Source organism: Cololabis saira, chromosome 18 (genome assembly GCF_033807715.1).
Source record: "Cololabis saira isolate AMF1-May2022 chromosome 18, fColSai1.1, whole genome shotgun sequence".
Classification (NCBI taxonomy): Eukaryota; Metazoa; Chordata; class Actinopteri; order Beloniformes; family Belonidae; genus Cololabis; species Cololabis saira.
In genome coordinates this window covers 14132346-14151297 of record NC_084604.1, presented here as the reverse complement: position 1 = coordinate 14151297, position 18952 = coordinate 14132346, and the positions used below count along the sequence as shown (strand labels likewise).

Here is an 18952-nt window from a genome sequence, read left to right as displayed (position 1 = left end):
CTGTATGTTGTACTATTATACTAATTTATTTAAACACATGGCGAGTCAAACATTTACCAAAGCAGCTGCCAAACACTCCTAAACAAGGTAGCCCAAGACGTGGGTTGTGCAGAACTGCGGCATTAAATCCTTCTAAAGAGTGGAGCTCTGATGAGGAGCTCCATTCTTTAGTAGGGATTTCATATGGATCCAGACCGTTAATAATCATTATTTTCTCCATAAACCGCTCCCTGGCTTCCTTGTTTAAGGTATCCCGCTAAATTCCAGTTCCTTTCCAGCAGTTTAACATCTTTTTTTTTTGCGTTCCGTCTGTTCACTTGGTGAAACAGAAAAGTGTCCCGTGTTCTCTCAAAACAAATGCATGCAACGGGACAGGAGTTTTCCGGCAGTACGCGCTGGTGCTCATGGGAAACGTAGTGTTCTTTCTGGTAAAGCACTACCGCTTTTGTCCAAAAGATGCTGCCAAACTCAGAAAAGCTGAAAGTTACGTTGTGCTGCTTTAAGGAAGCCTCATGACAGCCGCCGCCTCCCCCACTCTGCATCCCAACTACTTTTAGAAGGAAAGAAAAAATTCACATTTTAAGACTAAGAGTTCCTCCTTAGCTGAAGGGTTAGACAGTGCTGATATTCTGGGTCACGGCCAGAATGTCCAATTGATTTTAGCATCAGTCCACTGGCTCCCCGTAAAATTTAGAATCCAATTCAAAATTCTACTATTTGCATGAGAAGTCCTAAACGGCCTAGCGCCACATTATTTGCAAGACCTGATAGTTCCTTATGTTGCTAATAGAGCTCTCCGTTCTCAGAGGGCAGGTTTTTCCTAGAAGATCCATATGTAGATTTGCTATCAGGCACTGTTACGATGGAACCAACTTCCAATCTGGGTTAAGGAGGCTGACACAACCTCCACCTTTAAAACCACACTTAAAACCTTTCTGTTTAGTAAACCTCTAGTTAGTTTTAGTAAACCTCTAGTTAGTGTAAACTCTAGTGTAATAGGGCCAGCAGTTATAGCTGCAGCTGCAGGACCAGACTAGAGCAGCTGGTCTGAAACACAGCATCATCCTAGATATGCTGCTATAGGGGGGGAAGGGGAGGGGTGAGGGGAAGGTGGCTCAGTTGGTAGAGTGTTCGCCCATGAACCTGAAGGTCAGTGGTTCGAACCCTAGTTCTGCCTGTGTCCACCAAAGTGTCCTTGGGCAAGACACTGAATCCCCCGGTTGCTCCCTGTTGTCAGGCCAGCGCCGTTGTCTATGGCAGCTCCGCCGACGACCGGTGTGTGAATGTGTGCGTGTGTGGGTGAATGTTTGCAGTGTAAAAGCGCTTTGGGGCTGTAGGAGTACAGCTGGAAAGCGCTATATAAGTGTAAGCCATTTACCATTATAGAGCTACGCTACAGGGGGACTCCAACATGATCCACTGAGCAGTTTTAAGTTAAAGGGGATATTCTTTTGCCCCTGTTTGGCTTAAGCCTTATAGCTTACCGTACATTGTTTATGTAGTAATTGCTCTGGGGTCATGTTCTGGGTCTCTGGAAAGCGACTAGAGACAACTTGTGTTGTAATAAACGCTATATAAATAAAATTGAATTACCGGTAAATTAATTTAGAGAAGCATATGGTAAAATTAACTAACTTGTCAGTTTACTTTTTTTTAAGTAAGCAGTTCAGATATGCACTGTGACATCACAGACTCAGAGGAGTAGACTTTACTAGCCTCCCCATCTGCTTCTCCACCCAACTTCATGATGCATTTGCTGCACCTCAAAAATGTGTAGCTTGCAGCTGCACCACCCCTTTGAACAGGGGCCCAGCACCTGGAAGGGGTGAGGGGTCAGATGACTGACTACAGCTTCTAAAACCAACCGCAATTAACACTTTAAGTTTGGTTTTAAAGGTGGAAGTGGTGTCAGCCTCCTTAACCCAGATTGGAAGTTGGTTCCATAGTAACGGTTCCTGATAGCAGAAGACCGTCCTCCAGATCTACATTTAGATACTCTAGGAACTACGAGTAAACCTGCACTCTGAGAACAGAGAGCTCTGTTAGGAACATAAGGTACTCTTAGTGTAGATGCTTCTGTGTCAGAAAAGGTCTCAGAAAGTGTGTTTGTTTTATTGAACTCAGCGGGCATGAAATGGGAGCGTTGCTTTAATCATAGCAGGCAGAACCGAGAGCCTCCATAACCGGAACACCTACAAAACACACAGAGGCAGTGCAACCCCTGGTGGGCACAATGTGATCATCCATCATGATCTACATCCTTAAGCTCACATCCCAAACATTAATAAAGAAACACTGGATTAATGAAAGCACGCTAAACATGTATTTATGACTTTACACTTTAGCAATAACCACAGCTGCACTCAGATGAACTGAAAACAATACATTATAAAGGAATATGAATGGATGTACTACAATGAGATCACGATGAGTTATTAACCTAGAAAATATGCACAATGAATTATGAGTACTTATCAAACAATGACTCATCCTAACCATACATGAACACGTTGCACAAATATATTAAAATTTTTTCTCATTGCATGTATTTGGGATTTGGCCTGCAGATGCGACCTGTATGTATTGCTGTTGTATGTGGGTGTGAATGGGCTTTTTCAATATTGTTACTAATGGCTGGTGGTCAGTTTCCACGATGATGGGCTTTCCATACACGTACTCTTTGAATTTCGCACAGCCGAACACAACAACCAGAAACTGTTTTTCAATCGGAGCGTATGGTGTCTCTGTATCTGTGAGGGTGCGTGATGCGACTGGCCTGCCATCATTGGTGCACGCTGCTCCGAGCCCATAGCATGAGGCATCACACGTGAGAGTGACAGGTTTGTTGACGTCAGAGTACGCCAATACTGGTGGGTTTGTGAGACAAGACTTCAGGCCATCAAAAGCCTCTGGGTGCTGCTGGAGCCAACACCACTCAGTGTCCTTGTGTATTAACGTTGCCATTGATGCTGTGATGTCACTGAAATTGGGAATATATTTTGCCTGGTAATTTCCCCTGCCCAGAAAACGCTGCAATGACGTGACATCGATGGAGACCGGCATGCTGGTGATGGCAGCTGTTTTGGCGGGATCAGTTTTGAGGCATTGGTTTGTGAAATTGTGGCCTACATACTGTACTCCACTTGGTCCAAAACGAAACCTGCATTTTTCTGGATTGAGTTTAAGGTTGACCTCCTTCGCGCTGTCAAGCACTTCCTTTAGGTTGGCGTCATGTTCAGCCATGTTGTGGCCTCCGATGATGATGTCATCGACAATAACGGAGCATGGGTAGCCAGTGAAAAACTGCTCCATTGTATGCTGATAAACCTCACTGGTAGAGTGATGCTGAATGGCATACGCAGGAATCTGTACTGCCCAAATGGAGCACTGAACGTTGTCATCATTAAAACAGTTGATGGGATGATCCATTTTTTTAATGTTTTGTGATAAAATCCCTAACCTGAGAGCTCACACTCTCATTTAGTTGTGGTTTCTGGAGAACCTGACCAGCTGTATATTTTATAAACGGTGGTCTTCCACAACCTTTGGACTTTGCTTCCTGGAAAGCAAGTGAACATTCGGTACATGTGCTTTGACTCAGGAACAGCTTCCAAGTTAACAATTGTTGACTAATGCCCCACACACTCATTACTTTCACAGGCTCTAGGTAAAAAGGATTCAACCTTTTTGTTTGTGCAAAATTATTGTTTGCCCCAGCCACTCTTCTTTTCATCACATAAAACACAATCATTCACAGACGAGGCCTCTCAATTTTCAAATAAGAGACCAGTTTAAAGAAAAATAAAAAAAAAGATAAATAACTAGGCAGTAATTGTGTAGTGGTGGGATTCTGCAAACATTTTTTCAGAGTTAGCTTTAAACAGTGTGTGTTATTCAGTCATTGCGTATATCTATCATTCTCTGTGTGACTCCTTTAAACAGTAACATGCATGTACCTTTTGTGGGGCTTTAATCAGGCACTTTTGGACTTTAGCTCCACATCGACCTGGTTAGTGAGGCAATCCATGAAGTCTCAAAATCTCTCAGGGCAAATCTTTGCACTTTATCTGGGTGCCAAACAGAACAGCATTGGACAGATTTTGCTTCTTTAAACTTTACAAGAAAGATGACGACCTTTGACGATCTGCTGGAGGAAGCCGGCCCTTTCGGACGCTGTCAGAAGCGAATCTTCTCCCTTGTCTGTCTCTTGTCACTGCCTTTTGCAGGCGTTTACGTGGGCATCGTCTTCCAGGGTTTCACGCCGGATCACTGGTGCCGTGACCCTTCAGTGGTGGACAAGAGGCAGGTCTGCGGCTGGAGCCAGGCGGAGAGTCGCCGGCTGGTGCCGGTAGTCAACAGCTCCGGAGTGCTGCAGCACAGCAGTTGTGAGCGGTACGAGGTGGACTGGAACGCTTCAGCACTCACTTGTGACAGCCAGCAGCCGAACCTGACTGGCTTTCCAATTACAGCATGCAAGGTCAGCTCCCAGTTGTTACTTTTTGATGGTTGATTATTAAAAATGTTAATGTGAATGAACAAGTATGATCTCGTAATTACTCTTATAGGAGCTGCAGTGAAATCTATTTGAATGTTGCATAACTCTTAAAATGTGGGAGGGACAATATGTTAATATGCACCCATTTTTGCATTTCAGGTCTGCATCACCCTCCACATATAACCTGGTACAGAGCAATTTGGAACTAGTAAAATGAACAAAAAATGCTAAAGGTGCAATGTATAGGATTTAATCACATCTAGTGGCAAAGTTACACTGAAATCAATTGAATACAATCCAAAACTGCCTACTCTGGCCACTAAAGTCAGTATTTGTTTTGTGCGCTCTCGTCTACTTGGTAGTGGTGTAAAACACCAGACTGATGAGGATTAACAATACTTTTCTTTGGTTTAAATGGTTAAATTTAAGGTAAGACCATTCCTAATCATAAGGTAACACAATAAATACTAGTTGTAAGTAAGTAAATAAATAAATTGATACATTCTATTCACTTACACCTCCAGTATTTACTGATGGCCGATTATGTGTCTTTAAGTGTGAAATGTCAAATTGATAAAACAAACTCTTTATCAATACTGTGTTTTGTTGTTGCTAAACTATGATTTCTTGCCTTAAATTGTATTTTATTTTCCCATCTAAACTTTACCAAACAGTGAAAACAGCAGAGGCACAAACACAAAAGCAGCAATCTCCGACGAAAAGCTTTTTACATGTTGCTAAGAACTCGATGTCTATATAAAACCTCACCGCTATTAACAACAAGCTCTCTGGGAAAAAAAAAAAGAAAGTCTTCAGGCTCTAAAAGCACTGATGAACAGTAAAAGCCATAAAATTGAAACCTTGGGTAGATAATAACTGTACAGCTACAGGTGGAGGGGGGACAATTGAGCCTGCTAAGCAAAGATGAAAGCATTTCCTTTTTTTCAATGGGACTTTTTTTTAATTGTGTTATGGCTGGAATGACTGAAAATCTGTTATTGATGTGTTTGTTTTCTGACTGTGACCCTGAAGTTATATATATATATATATATATATATATATATATATATATATATATATGTATATATATATATATATATGTATATATATATATGTATATATATATATATATATATATGTATATATATATATATATGTATATATATATATATATATATGTATATATATATATATATATATATATATGTATATATATATATAACACATTATAACACCTGCTCCAAAAAAAGTTAGTCTTGTCCTCAGAGGTCAAAAAGATATTGGATTATATATAACGATAGGAGCCGTGGCTCAGTTGTCGTTATCTGTGTTTTCTGTCTTTTGTGGATGCAAAAATCAGATTTTCAAATCAAGACTGTGTCAGCTCAGGCATCCCCTCTCCAAGCTGGTGGGGATGAAGGCCGGCAATCTGGTACCTCAAATGCGGAAACCAGATATCTGAAGAACGCAAGTGGCAGACCTTGAGTCGTGTTTTAAATACTGTTGTTTTGCTTCTGTCTTTGAGGATGGCTGGGAGTATGATTATCCAGACAGGAAGTCATTTGTCACCGAGGTAAGAAGCCAAGTTTGAAGCACTTTAGGTTTTATAGGAATCCTGTTGTTTTTCATTGTTTATTCTCAAACCAAATTTAGTGCTGCTCAATTAAGAGAGCAAAAACATGTAGGTACACTCAACAACTGGATTTAACATCTGTCAGCTTCTGCTTTCTATTTTACTTCACTGTTCAGACCAGAACGCTCCGTGTAGAAATATTTTGTTTATTGCCTCAGTTTGACCTGGTGTGTTCAGACGGGTGGTTGGTGGACATGTACCAGTCCACTCTCAATGTGGGCTTCCTCGTCGGCAGCTTTGCTTTTGGCTTCTTTGCCGACAGGTGAGACCGTGACTGATTAATATCACAGCTGATAACAGCTGGGAGTTGTTTAATATCAAAAACAGATTTGCCTTCAAGCATGCCAATCGTTTCGCTTGACCACATTATAGACCTCACGGCTTTGTGTCAGCTTCCCAGTCCAGGGATCAGTAATAGCATGGACTTTTAACATATATTTAAATATCATTTGTCTGATATTTATGTTTAATCAACAATTTCTCGACTCGTGAGTTTTCTCTCTCTCCCCACAGGTTTGGCAGAAAGATTAGCCTTCTTGTGTCCAACATCATTAGTATAATAGCAGGGATGGTGATGGCTGCCGTCCCAAACTACATCTCCATTCTAGTCTGCAGGACCATCTTTGGCTTCAGCGTAAAAGGAGGATGGATGGCCACATATGTGCTGCGTAATGAAAACTTTCCTAATTCCCTGAAACATACATAAGTGTGTGTGTGTGTGTGTGTGTGTGTGTGTGTGTGTGTGTGTGTGTGTGTGTGTGTGTGTGTGTGTGTGTGTGTGTGTGTGTGTGTGTGTGTGTGTGTGTGTGTGTGTGTGTGTGTGTGTGTGTGTATATATATATATATATATATATATTTGTATATGTATATTTGTATATGTATATTGCTCTTCTCAGTCACAGAGATTGTTGGAGTGGAGTACCGGCGCACGGTGGGCATCTTGTTTCAGATGTTCTTCAGTGTCGGTGTCCTCGTTCTCCCTCTGCTCGCTTACTTCATCACTGACTGGCGTTGGCTGCAGGTTGCTATCACTGCACCGTACTTTCTTTTCATGTCCTACTACTGGTGAGATGTTTTTTATCCTTTTGTGTTGGAAGTAACGTAATGTCCCTGGTGTAAACTTAAAGGGGACCTATTATAACCTATTATATACTGTACCTATTTTAAACAGGCCTTGGATGTCTTAAAAACAAGCTTTTGATTGTTTTTGCTAAATAAATTAGAAATTCAGCCTCTGAGGAATGTCTTTATCATCCCATTCTCTAACCTCATTATCTATGCAGGATTCTGAGTGGGCGGGGCTATGATAATGAAGCACTGTGCTGATTGGCTGCCGGAATGGCGCGATACACCGCTATGAAAAAATGGAGGAAGCTCCGGCCGGCGGAATTAGTTGTGGGCGTAGTTTCACGCATTTTCGTTACTCAACGAAAGGGAATAGAATCTGAACGGCTCGTAGATCCACATCACACTGGACAGCTCATCCGGGCGGCTGTGCAGACACTGCAGAATTTAGTTGCTTTCCTCCTTCTCTGAGTTGGCAGGCTGAGGGGAGACCACTTTATATATGTTAAAGCATGAAAAAACGTGTTTTTCATAATAGGTCCCCTTTAAGACCTATCCCCCACTGTTTTGTCAACAAGTTCAAATAAGAGTCCACTAGTGCTTTGTTGGTTATACCACACTGATGCCTGCATCAACTTTTGATAAAAAGCTTGAAGTGGTTTTTTTTAAGACTCTCCCTCATGTTGATTCGCAGTCATCTGCATTAAAACCATACAACTTTTCAAGCACATGGCCTTTGGCAAATTCCTCACCAAGCAGGTGTGTTGAACAATATCTTATTTTAAAAGCTTTGACAAAAAAAACTTACCAAAAAGAGACTGGAGGGTATATAATAATAAAATGATGCTTAATTCCTATGTTGTTTCGTAATACCTCTCTTTTGAGCTTGATTGACAGTTAATGTTGCTGTAATCAGGATTCAGCGGTTATTCAGAGGTGGTTACACTGGACACAGCTCAAGACTAAACTAACACTGAACTACTGTGCTGTTAAGAAGTAATAAGAAGTAATTTAGCAGCAATAGGTGGTGGTGTCATGGAATTGGGGGGGGGGGCACACTTTACCAATGGAGCATCTTGTCAACGCGTATTGTTGCTGACCATGTCCATCCCTTTATGACCACAGTGTACCATCTTCTGATGCTACTTCCAGCAGGATAACGCGCAATGTTTCTTGAAACTGACAATGAGTTCACTACTCAAATGACCTCCACAGTCACCAGATCTCTGTTCAATAGAGCTCCTTTGGGATGCTATCATGTCAACATGGACCAAACTCTCTGAAGAATGTTTCCAGTACCTTGTTGGATTTATGTTACGAAAGATTATAGCAGTTCTGAAGGCAAAAGGGGGTCCAACCCGGTACTAGCAAGGTGTACCTAATAAAGTGGCCAGTGAGTGTATATAAATAGATAAATTAATAGAAAAAGATGGCAGGACTAAATAAGACCAAAAGGACTAAATGTGTAATGAATGTGTTCATGTAGATTCAAGACCAATTTTCTTACGGTAGTTATCATTCCCACCCTAAAAACTGAACATATCTATCCATTTTCATCCGCTAGGTTCATCCCTGAGTCTCCAAGGTGGCTAATTTCTCAAAAGAAGTGTTCTCAAGCTCTGCTGATCACTGAAGCGATGGCCAAGGAAAACAAGAGGGAACTTACCAAGAATTTTGAGGTAGACCAAATTTTAACGAACAGTTTGAGAAGCAGCTGAGATTTGCTTAAAACTGGAACACACACACACACGCACGCGCACGCGCACACGCACACGCACACGCACACGCACACACGCACACACCTGGCAAGTAACCATGGTAATTTTAGAAGAGCCTCTTGCCTATTACTGAAGGTGTTCAGTCTGGTATGTTTGACTTTTGCAAATGCAACCTGTGTCGGTACTTAAAGAGACGCAGCAACTTTTGTCTCTTTCATACAATGATTCTGCTCAGATCCACATGCATGAATTCAGGGTCGTTGCATTTCCATAGAGAATAGCTTGATCTGCTGCAGTCACTTATTCATCTCTTTAAATTATTTTATTATTGCACCTGTTTCAAACAGGTATATTTAAAAGGAGTGGAGGGAATCTAAAGCCTTTTTAGTACTTCATAGCACATTAAGACACATTTGAAACACAGGTCTGGGACATATTTGCTGCTGACATGTTAAGTTGTTTTTTAAAGACAACTCTATCACACTTTGTCATCTGATGTCATGAAAGCAGCCACACTTCCACAGACTTGTGGAAGTGTGGCCAGACCTGTTCTCTCGCAAAGCTGTAGTTAAAAAAAAGAAAGAAAAAAGAGCTTTTGTATCTGTGTTTGTTCCTGTCTTTTGGTGTTGTTCCCACATGAGTGTAAAGCTGCTACTCCTGTACCTAATCAGTGCTCAGCAGACCTTTGCCAAATGCTTCTCCCTGTTATTAGACTTGATGGAACATTGTAAACCATGTCAGTGTTGATCACCAGACCTCCATCTGTTTTTAGTTTGCACACACATTGGTGGGCTGTAGGAGTTCATGTTGCCTCCATTGCTCTGAGCAGAATATTGGGTTGATGAGCTGTTGAAATGTTGTACTTGCTCTGTTCATACATTTCTCCGATGTTACCATGGAAGTCTGACATTAAACTGTAGAAATGAGCCACCTTCAAGGATCCTGCCTAAATGACTGCTCTCTTTATTTCTTGTTGCAGACACTGACTAGTGATGAAGTTGAGCACACATCTGCCTCTTTGCTGGATTTGATCAGAACTCCAAATATGAGAAAACACACCCTTATCCTCATGTTCAACTGGTCAGAAATGACAGATATGTAGGTCTAGTAAGGTCCTACATGTAGGAGAAAATTAAACTTAGTGTCTGAACTGTGTACCTGTAGGTTCACAAGTGCTGTGGTTTATCAAGGCCTCATCATGCGGGTGGGTATAGCAGGAGGAAATGTTTACATTGATTTCCTCATCGCCGGGCTGGTGGAGTTTCCTGCCGCCTTTCTTATCCTTTTCACCATTGAGCGCATCGGCCGGCGCCTCCCATTTGCCACCGCCAATATAGTAGCTGGCATTTCCTGCATCATCACTGCATTCATTCCTGACAGTGAGTCTTGATGTCAATGATTAACTCAATGTTTGAGACTTTGTTGATGAATTAATCGTTCATACCACATCACTTTCTGTATGTCAGGCATGTTCTGGTTAAAGACGATAGTGGCCTGTATTGGAAGGCTGGGAATCACCATGGCCTTTGAGATGGTGGTGTTTGTTAATACTGAGCTCTACCCAACATTTGTCAGGTGACAATCAGATAGAATATTTATTAATTCATTACCAAGAACCTAATCTGACCCATTACTACTCAAATGTAAATACAGTACTGTTGAATAGTTTTGAATAGGTATTATTATGAAACACTATGAAGTAAGACGGCTTTCAAAAATATACAAATTCGATGTGAGGGCACCATGGTGTCCAGTAATGCCACCATCTCAGAAGTGGCGGGAGCCAGTTCACTGCAAAAACTCACAATCTATTTGTCTTATTTCTAGTTAAAATGTCTCCCTTTTAGTCAAAAAATCTCATTACACTTAAAACAAGAGTCATTACTAGAAAAATAACTTATTTGAGAATTTTCACCTGTTTCAAGTAAATTTTCACTTGAAATAAGTAGAAAAATCTGCCAGTGGGACAAGATTTATCTTCTCATTACAAGCAAAGAAATCGCAGATTTTTCTACTTATTTTAAGTGAAAATCTACTTGAAACAGGTGAAAATTGTTGTTTTTTCCAGTGATGAGTCTTGTTTTAAGTGTAATGAGATTTTTTTTTTACTAAAAATTAGACATTTTAACTAGAAATAAGACAAATATTCTTTTTAAGATTTTGAGTTTTTGCAGTGTTGGAGCCAGGTACACCCATACTGTTTGGAAAAGTCTAACCAGCAGTGGTCCTCATGAGAGAAATGCAGCCTCAAGGCCAAATGTCTCAACTATGCACAAAAACATAGGATCTGGGGTGCAGAAATACTTGAACACAGTTTGCGAAAGAACTTGGCAGGCAGGTTATTCCAAACATCTTAGAAAACTAATCATAAACCTTTCTTCCATCTTTTGGGGAAATTTCAGGCATACTCACTGATGTTGAGATCAGGGCTCTGTGGGAGTCCTGCTGCAGAATGAATTTGGGGCCAATCAGATGCCTTTCTGATAGTAATAGATGAGTACACTAGTCCTGCCAGATCTCCAACTGTATGTGTAGATATTCACGCCCAGTCTTCCAGCATTCCACCCTTCTATATTCCTGCGCAGCAATTCCTATGTTTTTTCTGCATAGTCAATTAATATTTCTTTGAAATTGGATGTATAACCGTTTGGCCACATTTTAGCTGGATAGAGTGATGATCCGTCAAGGTTGAACCTCTGTCTCTTGATCAAAGAGAGCTGGGAAAGGTTCCAGCTGATACCAATGCCCCCGAGTGGGAATACACTGGTAATAGATGATGGAGGGATGGATGGAAGCATTCTTACTTTATAGCATTTCATCTCACCTGCCTGAGGGTGTTGCAAAGTACTGTATATGATTCTTATCAACTGCTGTGGTTACTGTGGTTAAGACATAACTTTCCAACCTTTTGCCTGGATACAGAAACCTGGGTGTGTCGGTGTGCTCTACTCTCTGCGATGTTGGAGGTATTGTGTCTTCCTTCCTGCTCTACAGACTGGCTGTCATCTGGCTGGAACTGCCACTCATCATTTTTGGTAGGTTTCTTCTTAATGACATGCTTCTGACATAATTATAATATATATCATTTATGTCATTTCCCTTCAGGGATAAATAAAGTATTATTGAACCGAACTTCATTTAATTGAATTGAATTCATGTAACTCCTATATGTTAAAAAACATGACAGAAAAAATATATAAGAGCATGCACACTTCACAAAACATTATTGGAAAGACATGTGCTATAATAGCCATAATCAGATAGGAATAATTAGACAAACTAAACAGGGGAAATAAAGTCAAAGGTTCACGTTCCCTTAGCATTATTATCTGATACATGAGGCTGAGCTTGGAAGATAAACAACATATATACTAGATTACTATTCTAAATAAGATGTTTGTTAGTGTTTAAAGGAGCATGAAGCAGGATTGAGGCAGGATTTATGAAAAAAATTCGTATACGTTTTAAGTTTTCTAGTAATAATGTCAGATGAAGCGTTCCAAACCCAATGAGCCCTCTAGTGTATCTCTCCGTTGCCTTGAACAGGCTGTGTGCTGCAAAATGTGCTGCAATTGTGACCGGAATTTCCCGCGCTGGGCTGGGGATGTGACGTCAAATGACGCTGCATGCGCGTTCTCCCCGTTCTCCCGTGCCGGCTTCGCTGTTGGCTGCAGTACCCCCAACGGCCGTCGTGGCGAAGGGTGGCGCTAATGAGTCTCATTTCTTAAAAGGAGCCTCATGTTCCTTTAATAGTTCAGCTATTAGAATTGTTGAGTTTAATTTAAAGCGACACTACGTAACTTTTCCACCTTAATATCATATTTCCAGAGTCATTGTGATGGTACATCAACTTCCAACAGGTTTAATGACACCTCTGTCATGATCTGAGGGAGTCTGTATCACCTTCACTGGCACTATGTAACTTTGAGGAGCATGGTAGGAACCCTGCCACACTAAAAAACTACAAATCGTTACGACTTTGACTGCTTTACGGCATACGTCACTTCCCGCTCCTTCCCGATTCGCAGTCGAGACGAAAATGGGCGGGGCTTGGAGCGCAGAGCTCAGGAGAAGCTGGTAACCCGTTGCGGCTGCAGCAGCTCCACACAACAGACGTGGGGAAAAGATCCTAATGGTTTAACTTTTCAAAGGTTTCCTGCTCGGAGGCAGAACCACGGAGACCAAGTATCTGATATAACAGAGTAAAAGAGTGAAAGAGTCGTCGGCTCGCTTTGGATCGCGGCTGTAACGACCAAACACCGGCTTCCACACAGTAAAGCCTGAACTATGGTTCTGCGTTAAATCGACGCACACCTACGGCGTAGGGTACGTGGCGACACGCAACGTACGGTGCGTGTCGCCGCGTACCCTACGCCGTAGGCTCTGCGTCGATTTAACGCAGAACCATAAACAGCCTTAAACCACAAACACTCACACAGACGGGTCGGATCAAAACACGGGTTTTATTCCCCACTTCTCCAGCTAAACGCAGTTGCTCGCCAGCTCTCTGCGGTGCAATTAACCCCAATCTTCAGATAAAACTAGTTTTTTGAGGAAAAAATATTAAAACTTATTTGTAGCTGCAGAGGAAAAAAATTATCTCACGAGGAAAACAAAAATAATCACGCCATCATTAGTCTCTTCAACATAATATAGCAGTCAAAAAAAAGAAAAGAGAAGTAAGAGGGATACAAAACATGTACTGTATGTTGTACTATTATACAAATGTATTGAAACACATGGGTCTTCAGTAGGGATTAATTATTATTATAATTAATAATAATAATTAATTATTATTATAATTAATAATAATTAATAATAATTATTTTCTCCATAAACCGCTCCCTGGCTTCCTTGTTTAAGGTATCCCGGTAAATTCCAGTTCCTTTCCAGCAGTTTAACATCTTTTTTTTTGCGTTCCGTCTGTTCACTTGGTGAAACAGAAAAGTGTCCCGTCTTCTCTCATCAAAACAAATGCAGCGACGGGACAGGAGTTTTCCGGCAGTACGCGCTGGTGCTCATGGGAAACGTAGTGTTCTTTCTGGTAAAGCACTACCGCTTTTGTCCAAAAGATGCCGCCAAACTCAGAAAAGCTGAAAGTTACGTTGTGCTGCTTTAAGAAAGTAACAAGAAAACAAAAAAACAAAAGGCCATTTCCAATGCACACTGTTGCACTGTAGCATTACTACAGTAACTCATATTGTATAAAAAGAATTTGGGAAATGGCCAGTATGACTGTATGATTATTTGCATTTCTTTCAGACCAGAAATTGAAATGAGCAGCTGAAAACTAGATGAGGATTCAGCTTTATGATACCGAAAATAAAAACTGGTGATACATGTATATGAGCTGCAAAACCTTTATTTCAAATTGTAAAGGCTCAATATTAGTAATAGTGACAGATCTTACAGATGTGAAAAAGTGCAACATCTTTATTTCTGAATATTTTTTCTATCAGAGCATAAAGAACATAATCCAAAAAAGAAGGTTTTCTGTTTCAAATTGAGGTTTAGAGATAGTTATAGATATATACACTCTTGAGTATACCGATTCTGAGTTTAGCATCTGCACCACAACTATATAACGCCATCACTACGGAGCTCCAGTACCATGATTCACCATGGCAACACCAAATGAACGGAAGTGATTATCTTATATGTCTTCATTGTTATCCAAGCACATTCACTATATGCAATAATACAGTGAATTTGAGCACATCTTGTTGTGGTAAAGTAACATGGATGCAACAGTAAAGGAAGAAGCGTTGGCATGAGAGAAGTTGCAGATCAAATGAATGCATAATTTAAACATTTAGGACTGTTATATTATGGCATGAGAGGGAAGTGGTGGAATGTTTGGCGTAGTTTTGCAACCATGGGACCTGGGCACCTTGGAAACATTGAGTCAACCTTGAACTCGTCTGTATAACAGAATATTATAGAGTCAATTGTAATCGGTTTGACAGCTAAAACTTGGGTAGAATAGTCTTGATTTCTTGAAACGATTTTAAGAACTAAATGACAAAAAATTGCTCTTGACTGCTGCAGGAATAGTGGCACTCATAGCTGGAGGTTTGGTGCTGCTGCTCCCTGAAACCAAAGGCGTTCCTCTTCCTGAGACTATCGACGATATCGAGTTCCCCAATTGGTAAGATGTTTCCCATTAGCTCAGAACTAAGTATTTGGTACACCGAAATCTGGAATAAATTCTGCATTTCTATTATATTAATTGTACTTTTTTTTCATTTTGTTTTTCTGTTTTTTTAATTCAACTATATAGCATAATTATTCTGTCGATTGTCGTTTTCCACGGGTTTCTTATTTTTGATTCCACGATCACGATGGCATTCTTTAGGAGTTGGCTGTGCAATCCCATCATGTATTGATATTTTCTTAAAATATATACTTAGCATGTTTCTCTTTGTAAATAACCCTACATTTTGTAGTATTATTATCATAATTAGTGCTGTCAAGCGATTAAAAAAATTGAGCTTTCAAAATAAAGGAAACTTGCAAACAGAAAAAGTAAAGTTAGAGATTAAAAAATAGATTAAGCGATTAAAAAACATAACGCGCTAAATATGCCTGTTATTATTTAGTCGCAATTAACACGCTAATTTGACTCCCCTTATCATAATGACCACTTTTTGCACTTTTTGCACTTTTTAATGCTAAACTGCACTTTGGGGTAGAATTAAAGTTTAATGAACTTACTTCAAGTTAAGGGGAGGAAAAATACTGTATGTAATTGTAATGCATAAGTCGGTGCAACGTATACGACTGTCTATTGACAAAAACTGTTCCACTGAATTAACTTGAATTTATTTATTTCCTTTTTTAGGAAAAAGAAGACAGAGGAAAAACTACAAGTGAAGAAACTTTTAATATCACATCTGACAAAAGACAGAGAAACAACTGTATAATGGAATTTTACTACCATTAATAAGATCAAAATTTTCATCTCTGTAAAAAGTGATTTTCCTATTTCATTTTTACTTCGCCATCATAGAAAAAATAAAGATAGCATCAATTAAGGTCAGCATGCAAACTCAAACAGCATACATGTAAATACTTTCAAGCACATAATGAACAGTCATGTTGTGCAACCAGCCACATTTAATGCTGGATAGTTTTAGCCGGCTTTAATGGTTCTATCAATCCAATCGACAAACTTTGACACTCTAGCATAGACGCCAGGTTTCATGGCGTTGGCACATCCCAAGCCCCATGACGTCACACCCTGCAGGACATACTTGTTCTGGGAATAGCACACCAGAGGACCTCCGCTGTCGCCCTGCAGGGAGGGGAAAAAACAAAAACATAGCAGTAAGTATCTTTGACACTCTGACTCATATATTGAAGTAGTTCAATATTTAATATATTAATTTATGTTATGTTACCAAAAACAGACTTCAAAAGACCAACGGATCTAGCGGCAGTACAGTTGTCAGAGGGCAGCTGTGAGCTATCTCGCCATAAAAGTGAAAACCAGTGAAATTAAGTTTCTAAAAAGAGTAACAATCGGAGCCATTGAAGATAGTTTCTTTGCCAAAGTTATTCGTGATAGTTTTTCTTCCAGGAAAACAAGAAAATAGCTAACTGTCTTGTGGGTGAAGGTTAAAAAAACAAAAAATAACAACAAAGGTTTGCATGGTAAAACATTGGACCTATTTTTGTGGACTACAGCCCTGAAATTTTCTAGAAATGTTTTGGATTGCATGACTATAAATGTCCACATAAGGCATTTTGATGGGTTTATCCCGTCAGTAGAATTGTAAGTCCCAAAAATATCCTTACCGGTAATCCATATTGAGCACAGCAAGACAAAAAAAAAGTCTAGAGCGTTTCTGCCAATAAAGGTTGTAACTTTATTCCATTCCCCTGCTGCTTTATGTGCTGGTTTTCACTAGCCATATTGCAGGCAACCATAGAGGAAATGCAAACATCAAAGACATACGCAGTCATTATTATGGATAACTAAGGACATTAATCTGCCATCTTTGTAAATATAACACTTTTACCCCTGTGGAGTGTTAACATATGTGAAAACTATAGAGATTCTCATGTTTTGCAGTAAATGTATGAACCAGTAACTGAAGAGAAACTTATAACAGTACTTGTCAAGCACACCGCCAAGAATCTCTGTAATTACTTTGAACCCCTACATGTGACAAGAGCTCCAACTCTCCAATCAGCTTGAATTTTAGCTGCACTTCATAATATATGTTGAATATAAAAAATATCCAAAAACATTTCGGAAAAGCACTTTCACTTAAATACTAATGTTTAAAAAAATGTATTGGAATTATTGTTTAGAGATTAAATTAACTATTTATATGTAACCTATACATACATTTAAGATGTTTGCTCAGAGGAACTTCTAATTGACTGAAAGCTTGTGGTAATTGAATTTGAAGTTAATTCAACTTGACATCTCCATTATAAACCTGTAAAGTGAAGGTGTCTGTAAATCTGTAAAAAGAATTGTGCAGTCATGTAGAATATGTCCATACCTGGCAGCTGTCAGTTCCTCCCTCAATGTTTCCAGCACACATCTCATGGTCCTTCACTCTGCCGTTCAAGTATGATGGACGATTACAGATCTTGTTCTCAATGACAGGGAAACCAGTTTCCTTCAGGACACCTTCACCCCCCGTACCTGAAACACAACTTTCTGCACTTAACCCACTCGTTCACAGCACTTTATTTGCAGATGTGATGTCACTGTTACTGTGCGCTTGTTGTGCTGTCATGAAATATTGTTTTATCTTACCATATACACTGTTTGAATATTGACTACATAAACATTTTAAGTTGTTAAATAAATGCCTGAACAGAATGAAAAAAAGGTCTCTATTCATATAGCCGTTTTTTTAGCCTTGATTTTACCAAATGGTTTACGTTGTCTCACCCAAACTCACTCATATAGTACAGTACGTCTATTCTACTGTATATGCACTATACATGTATATGCACCTTGTTTCTGTAATCATGTCCAACTGAGCTCATTGGAGGTCAACATGGGGTTCAATGTCCTGCCGCAGGACACTTAGATCCACAGGGGCATGGGAAATAATAGGTCCATTTATTTTCCAGTACGAGAACAATCAACTCTACCTATTGATTCACGGCTACCCTAGTTTTATGTTAGTTTTTACTTTGAACTATTTATACAGAGTTTTGAAAAATGTGTAAAATGTGCTTCTAAGCTCAAATGACTCCTCAAAACTGCGTGCATGCATTTATTTTGTGACGTACCTTGAGTTTCACCCCATCCAGTAACATAACATTCTGTTCTGCTTGGAACAATGAAGTCCTTTTCTGGCAGGCAAATCGGCAGCACTTTGTCATTTATTAAAGCAGGTCTGAAAGAAAACAAACATACCCATAAGCATCTGAGGCTTGGAGTTCATGTTCAACATGGCCAGGGTATTTTCAGGCGATCAAAATGGTGTTTATCAGCTTCGTCCCATCCACACAGGGTTTCTGACTGTTTATCTGCTCTGCTTGTGCATGTTAAGGACTGTGTTGAACAGTGGCTGGGAATACACATTAACAACTTCAAAACAAAATTACATTTAGAAAACTAATATACATTTTGAAAAAAATTGATATTTTTTTTACAAATTAGGAAAAAATAGTAATCTTAGAAAAACTTAAAATAATGTAATTTTGTTACTTAAAATGTAAATTTTGTTTCTTAAAATGTAAAGTTTGTTTCTTAAAAGGTACATTTGTTTCCTAAAATGCACATGTGTTTTGTGAAATTTGTCTCCAAAATGTAAATGGCTTTTCTAAATGTAATATTGACTTCAAAATTGTTAATGTGTATTCTAAAATTGGCATACATCATCAATCACAATTATGCATCTTAAGCTACTGTACATATTTCTAACAATATCTAACTAGTTTGAGAAGTTTTGAGTTATATCAGTAAAAATAACATATCTGCTGCAGACAAAGCAGAAGGGAAAGCTGGAAAACCCATTTGGAAATTAAGAATACACATATAACATAAACGGCCAGACAGGAACCTCTAAC

General features: G+C 39.6%; 2 protein-coding genes across 3 annotated transcripts in view; one reads left to right on the top strand and one right to left on the bottom strand.

The window, feature by feature from the left end:
• The first annotated feature begins 3911 nt into the window (after positions 1-3911).
• On the top strand, positions 3912-17769 carry LOC133464501 (solute carrier family 22 member 2-like). 2 transcript variants are annotated; one of them, XM_061746521.1, is made up of 12 exons: positions 3912-4477; positions 6021-6068; positions 6287-6390; positions 6642-6796; positions 7025-7193; positions 8758-8872; positions 9891-9991; positions 10076-10290; positions 10378-10486; positions 11834-11946; positions 14960-15059; positions 15753-17769. In XM_061746521.1, the coding sequence occupies exons 1-12, from the start codon at positions 4127-4129 to the stop codon at positions 15832-15834; spliced, it is 1662 nt and encodes a 553-aa protein (XP_061602505.1). In that variant the 5' UTR covers positions 3912-4126; the 3' UTR covers positions 15835-17769. The 2 variants fall into 2 exon arrangements, 1 of the variants encoding a protein (XP_061602505.1); XR_009784485.1 differs by lacking the exon at positions 10378-10486 and having other exon boundaries at positions 15753-15787.
• The window catches only part of plg (plasminogen), a 20687-nt gene continuing 17510 nt past the window's right edge, over positions 15776-18952 (bottom strand). Inside the window, exons 17-19 of the mRNA XM_061746520.1 lie at positions 18170-18276; positions 17425-17570; positions 15776-16205 (exon numbers count right to left, since the gene is read on the bottom strand). Coding sequence (XP_061602504.1) covers positions 16044-16205; positions 17425-17570; positions 18170-18276 — 415 coding nt within the window. The 3' untranslated portion in view covers positions 15776-16043. The remainder of the gene's footprint in view (positions 16206-17424; positions 17571-18169; positions 18277-18952) is intronic.

Bases quoted from the DNA above. Each gene is read 5' to 3' on its own strand.
- LOC133464501 (XM_061746521.1), top strand. From the start codon at position 4,127: ATGACGACCTTTGACGATCTGCTGGAGGAAGCCGGCCCTTTCGGACGC. The intron at 6,069-6,286 runs GTAAGAAGCCAA...TTATTGCCTCAG, and splicing joins GGAAGTCATTTGTCACCGAG to TTTGACCTGGTGTGTTCAGA. The intron at 8,873-9,890 runs GTAGACCAAATT...TTCTTGTTGCAG, and splicing joins AACTTACCAAGAATTTTGAG to ACACTGACTAGTGATGAAGT.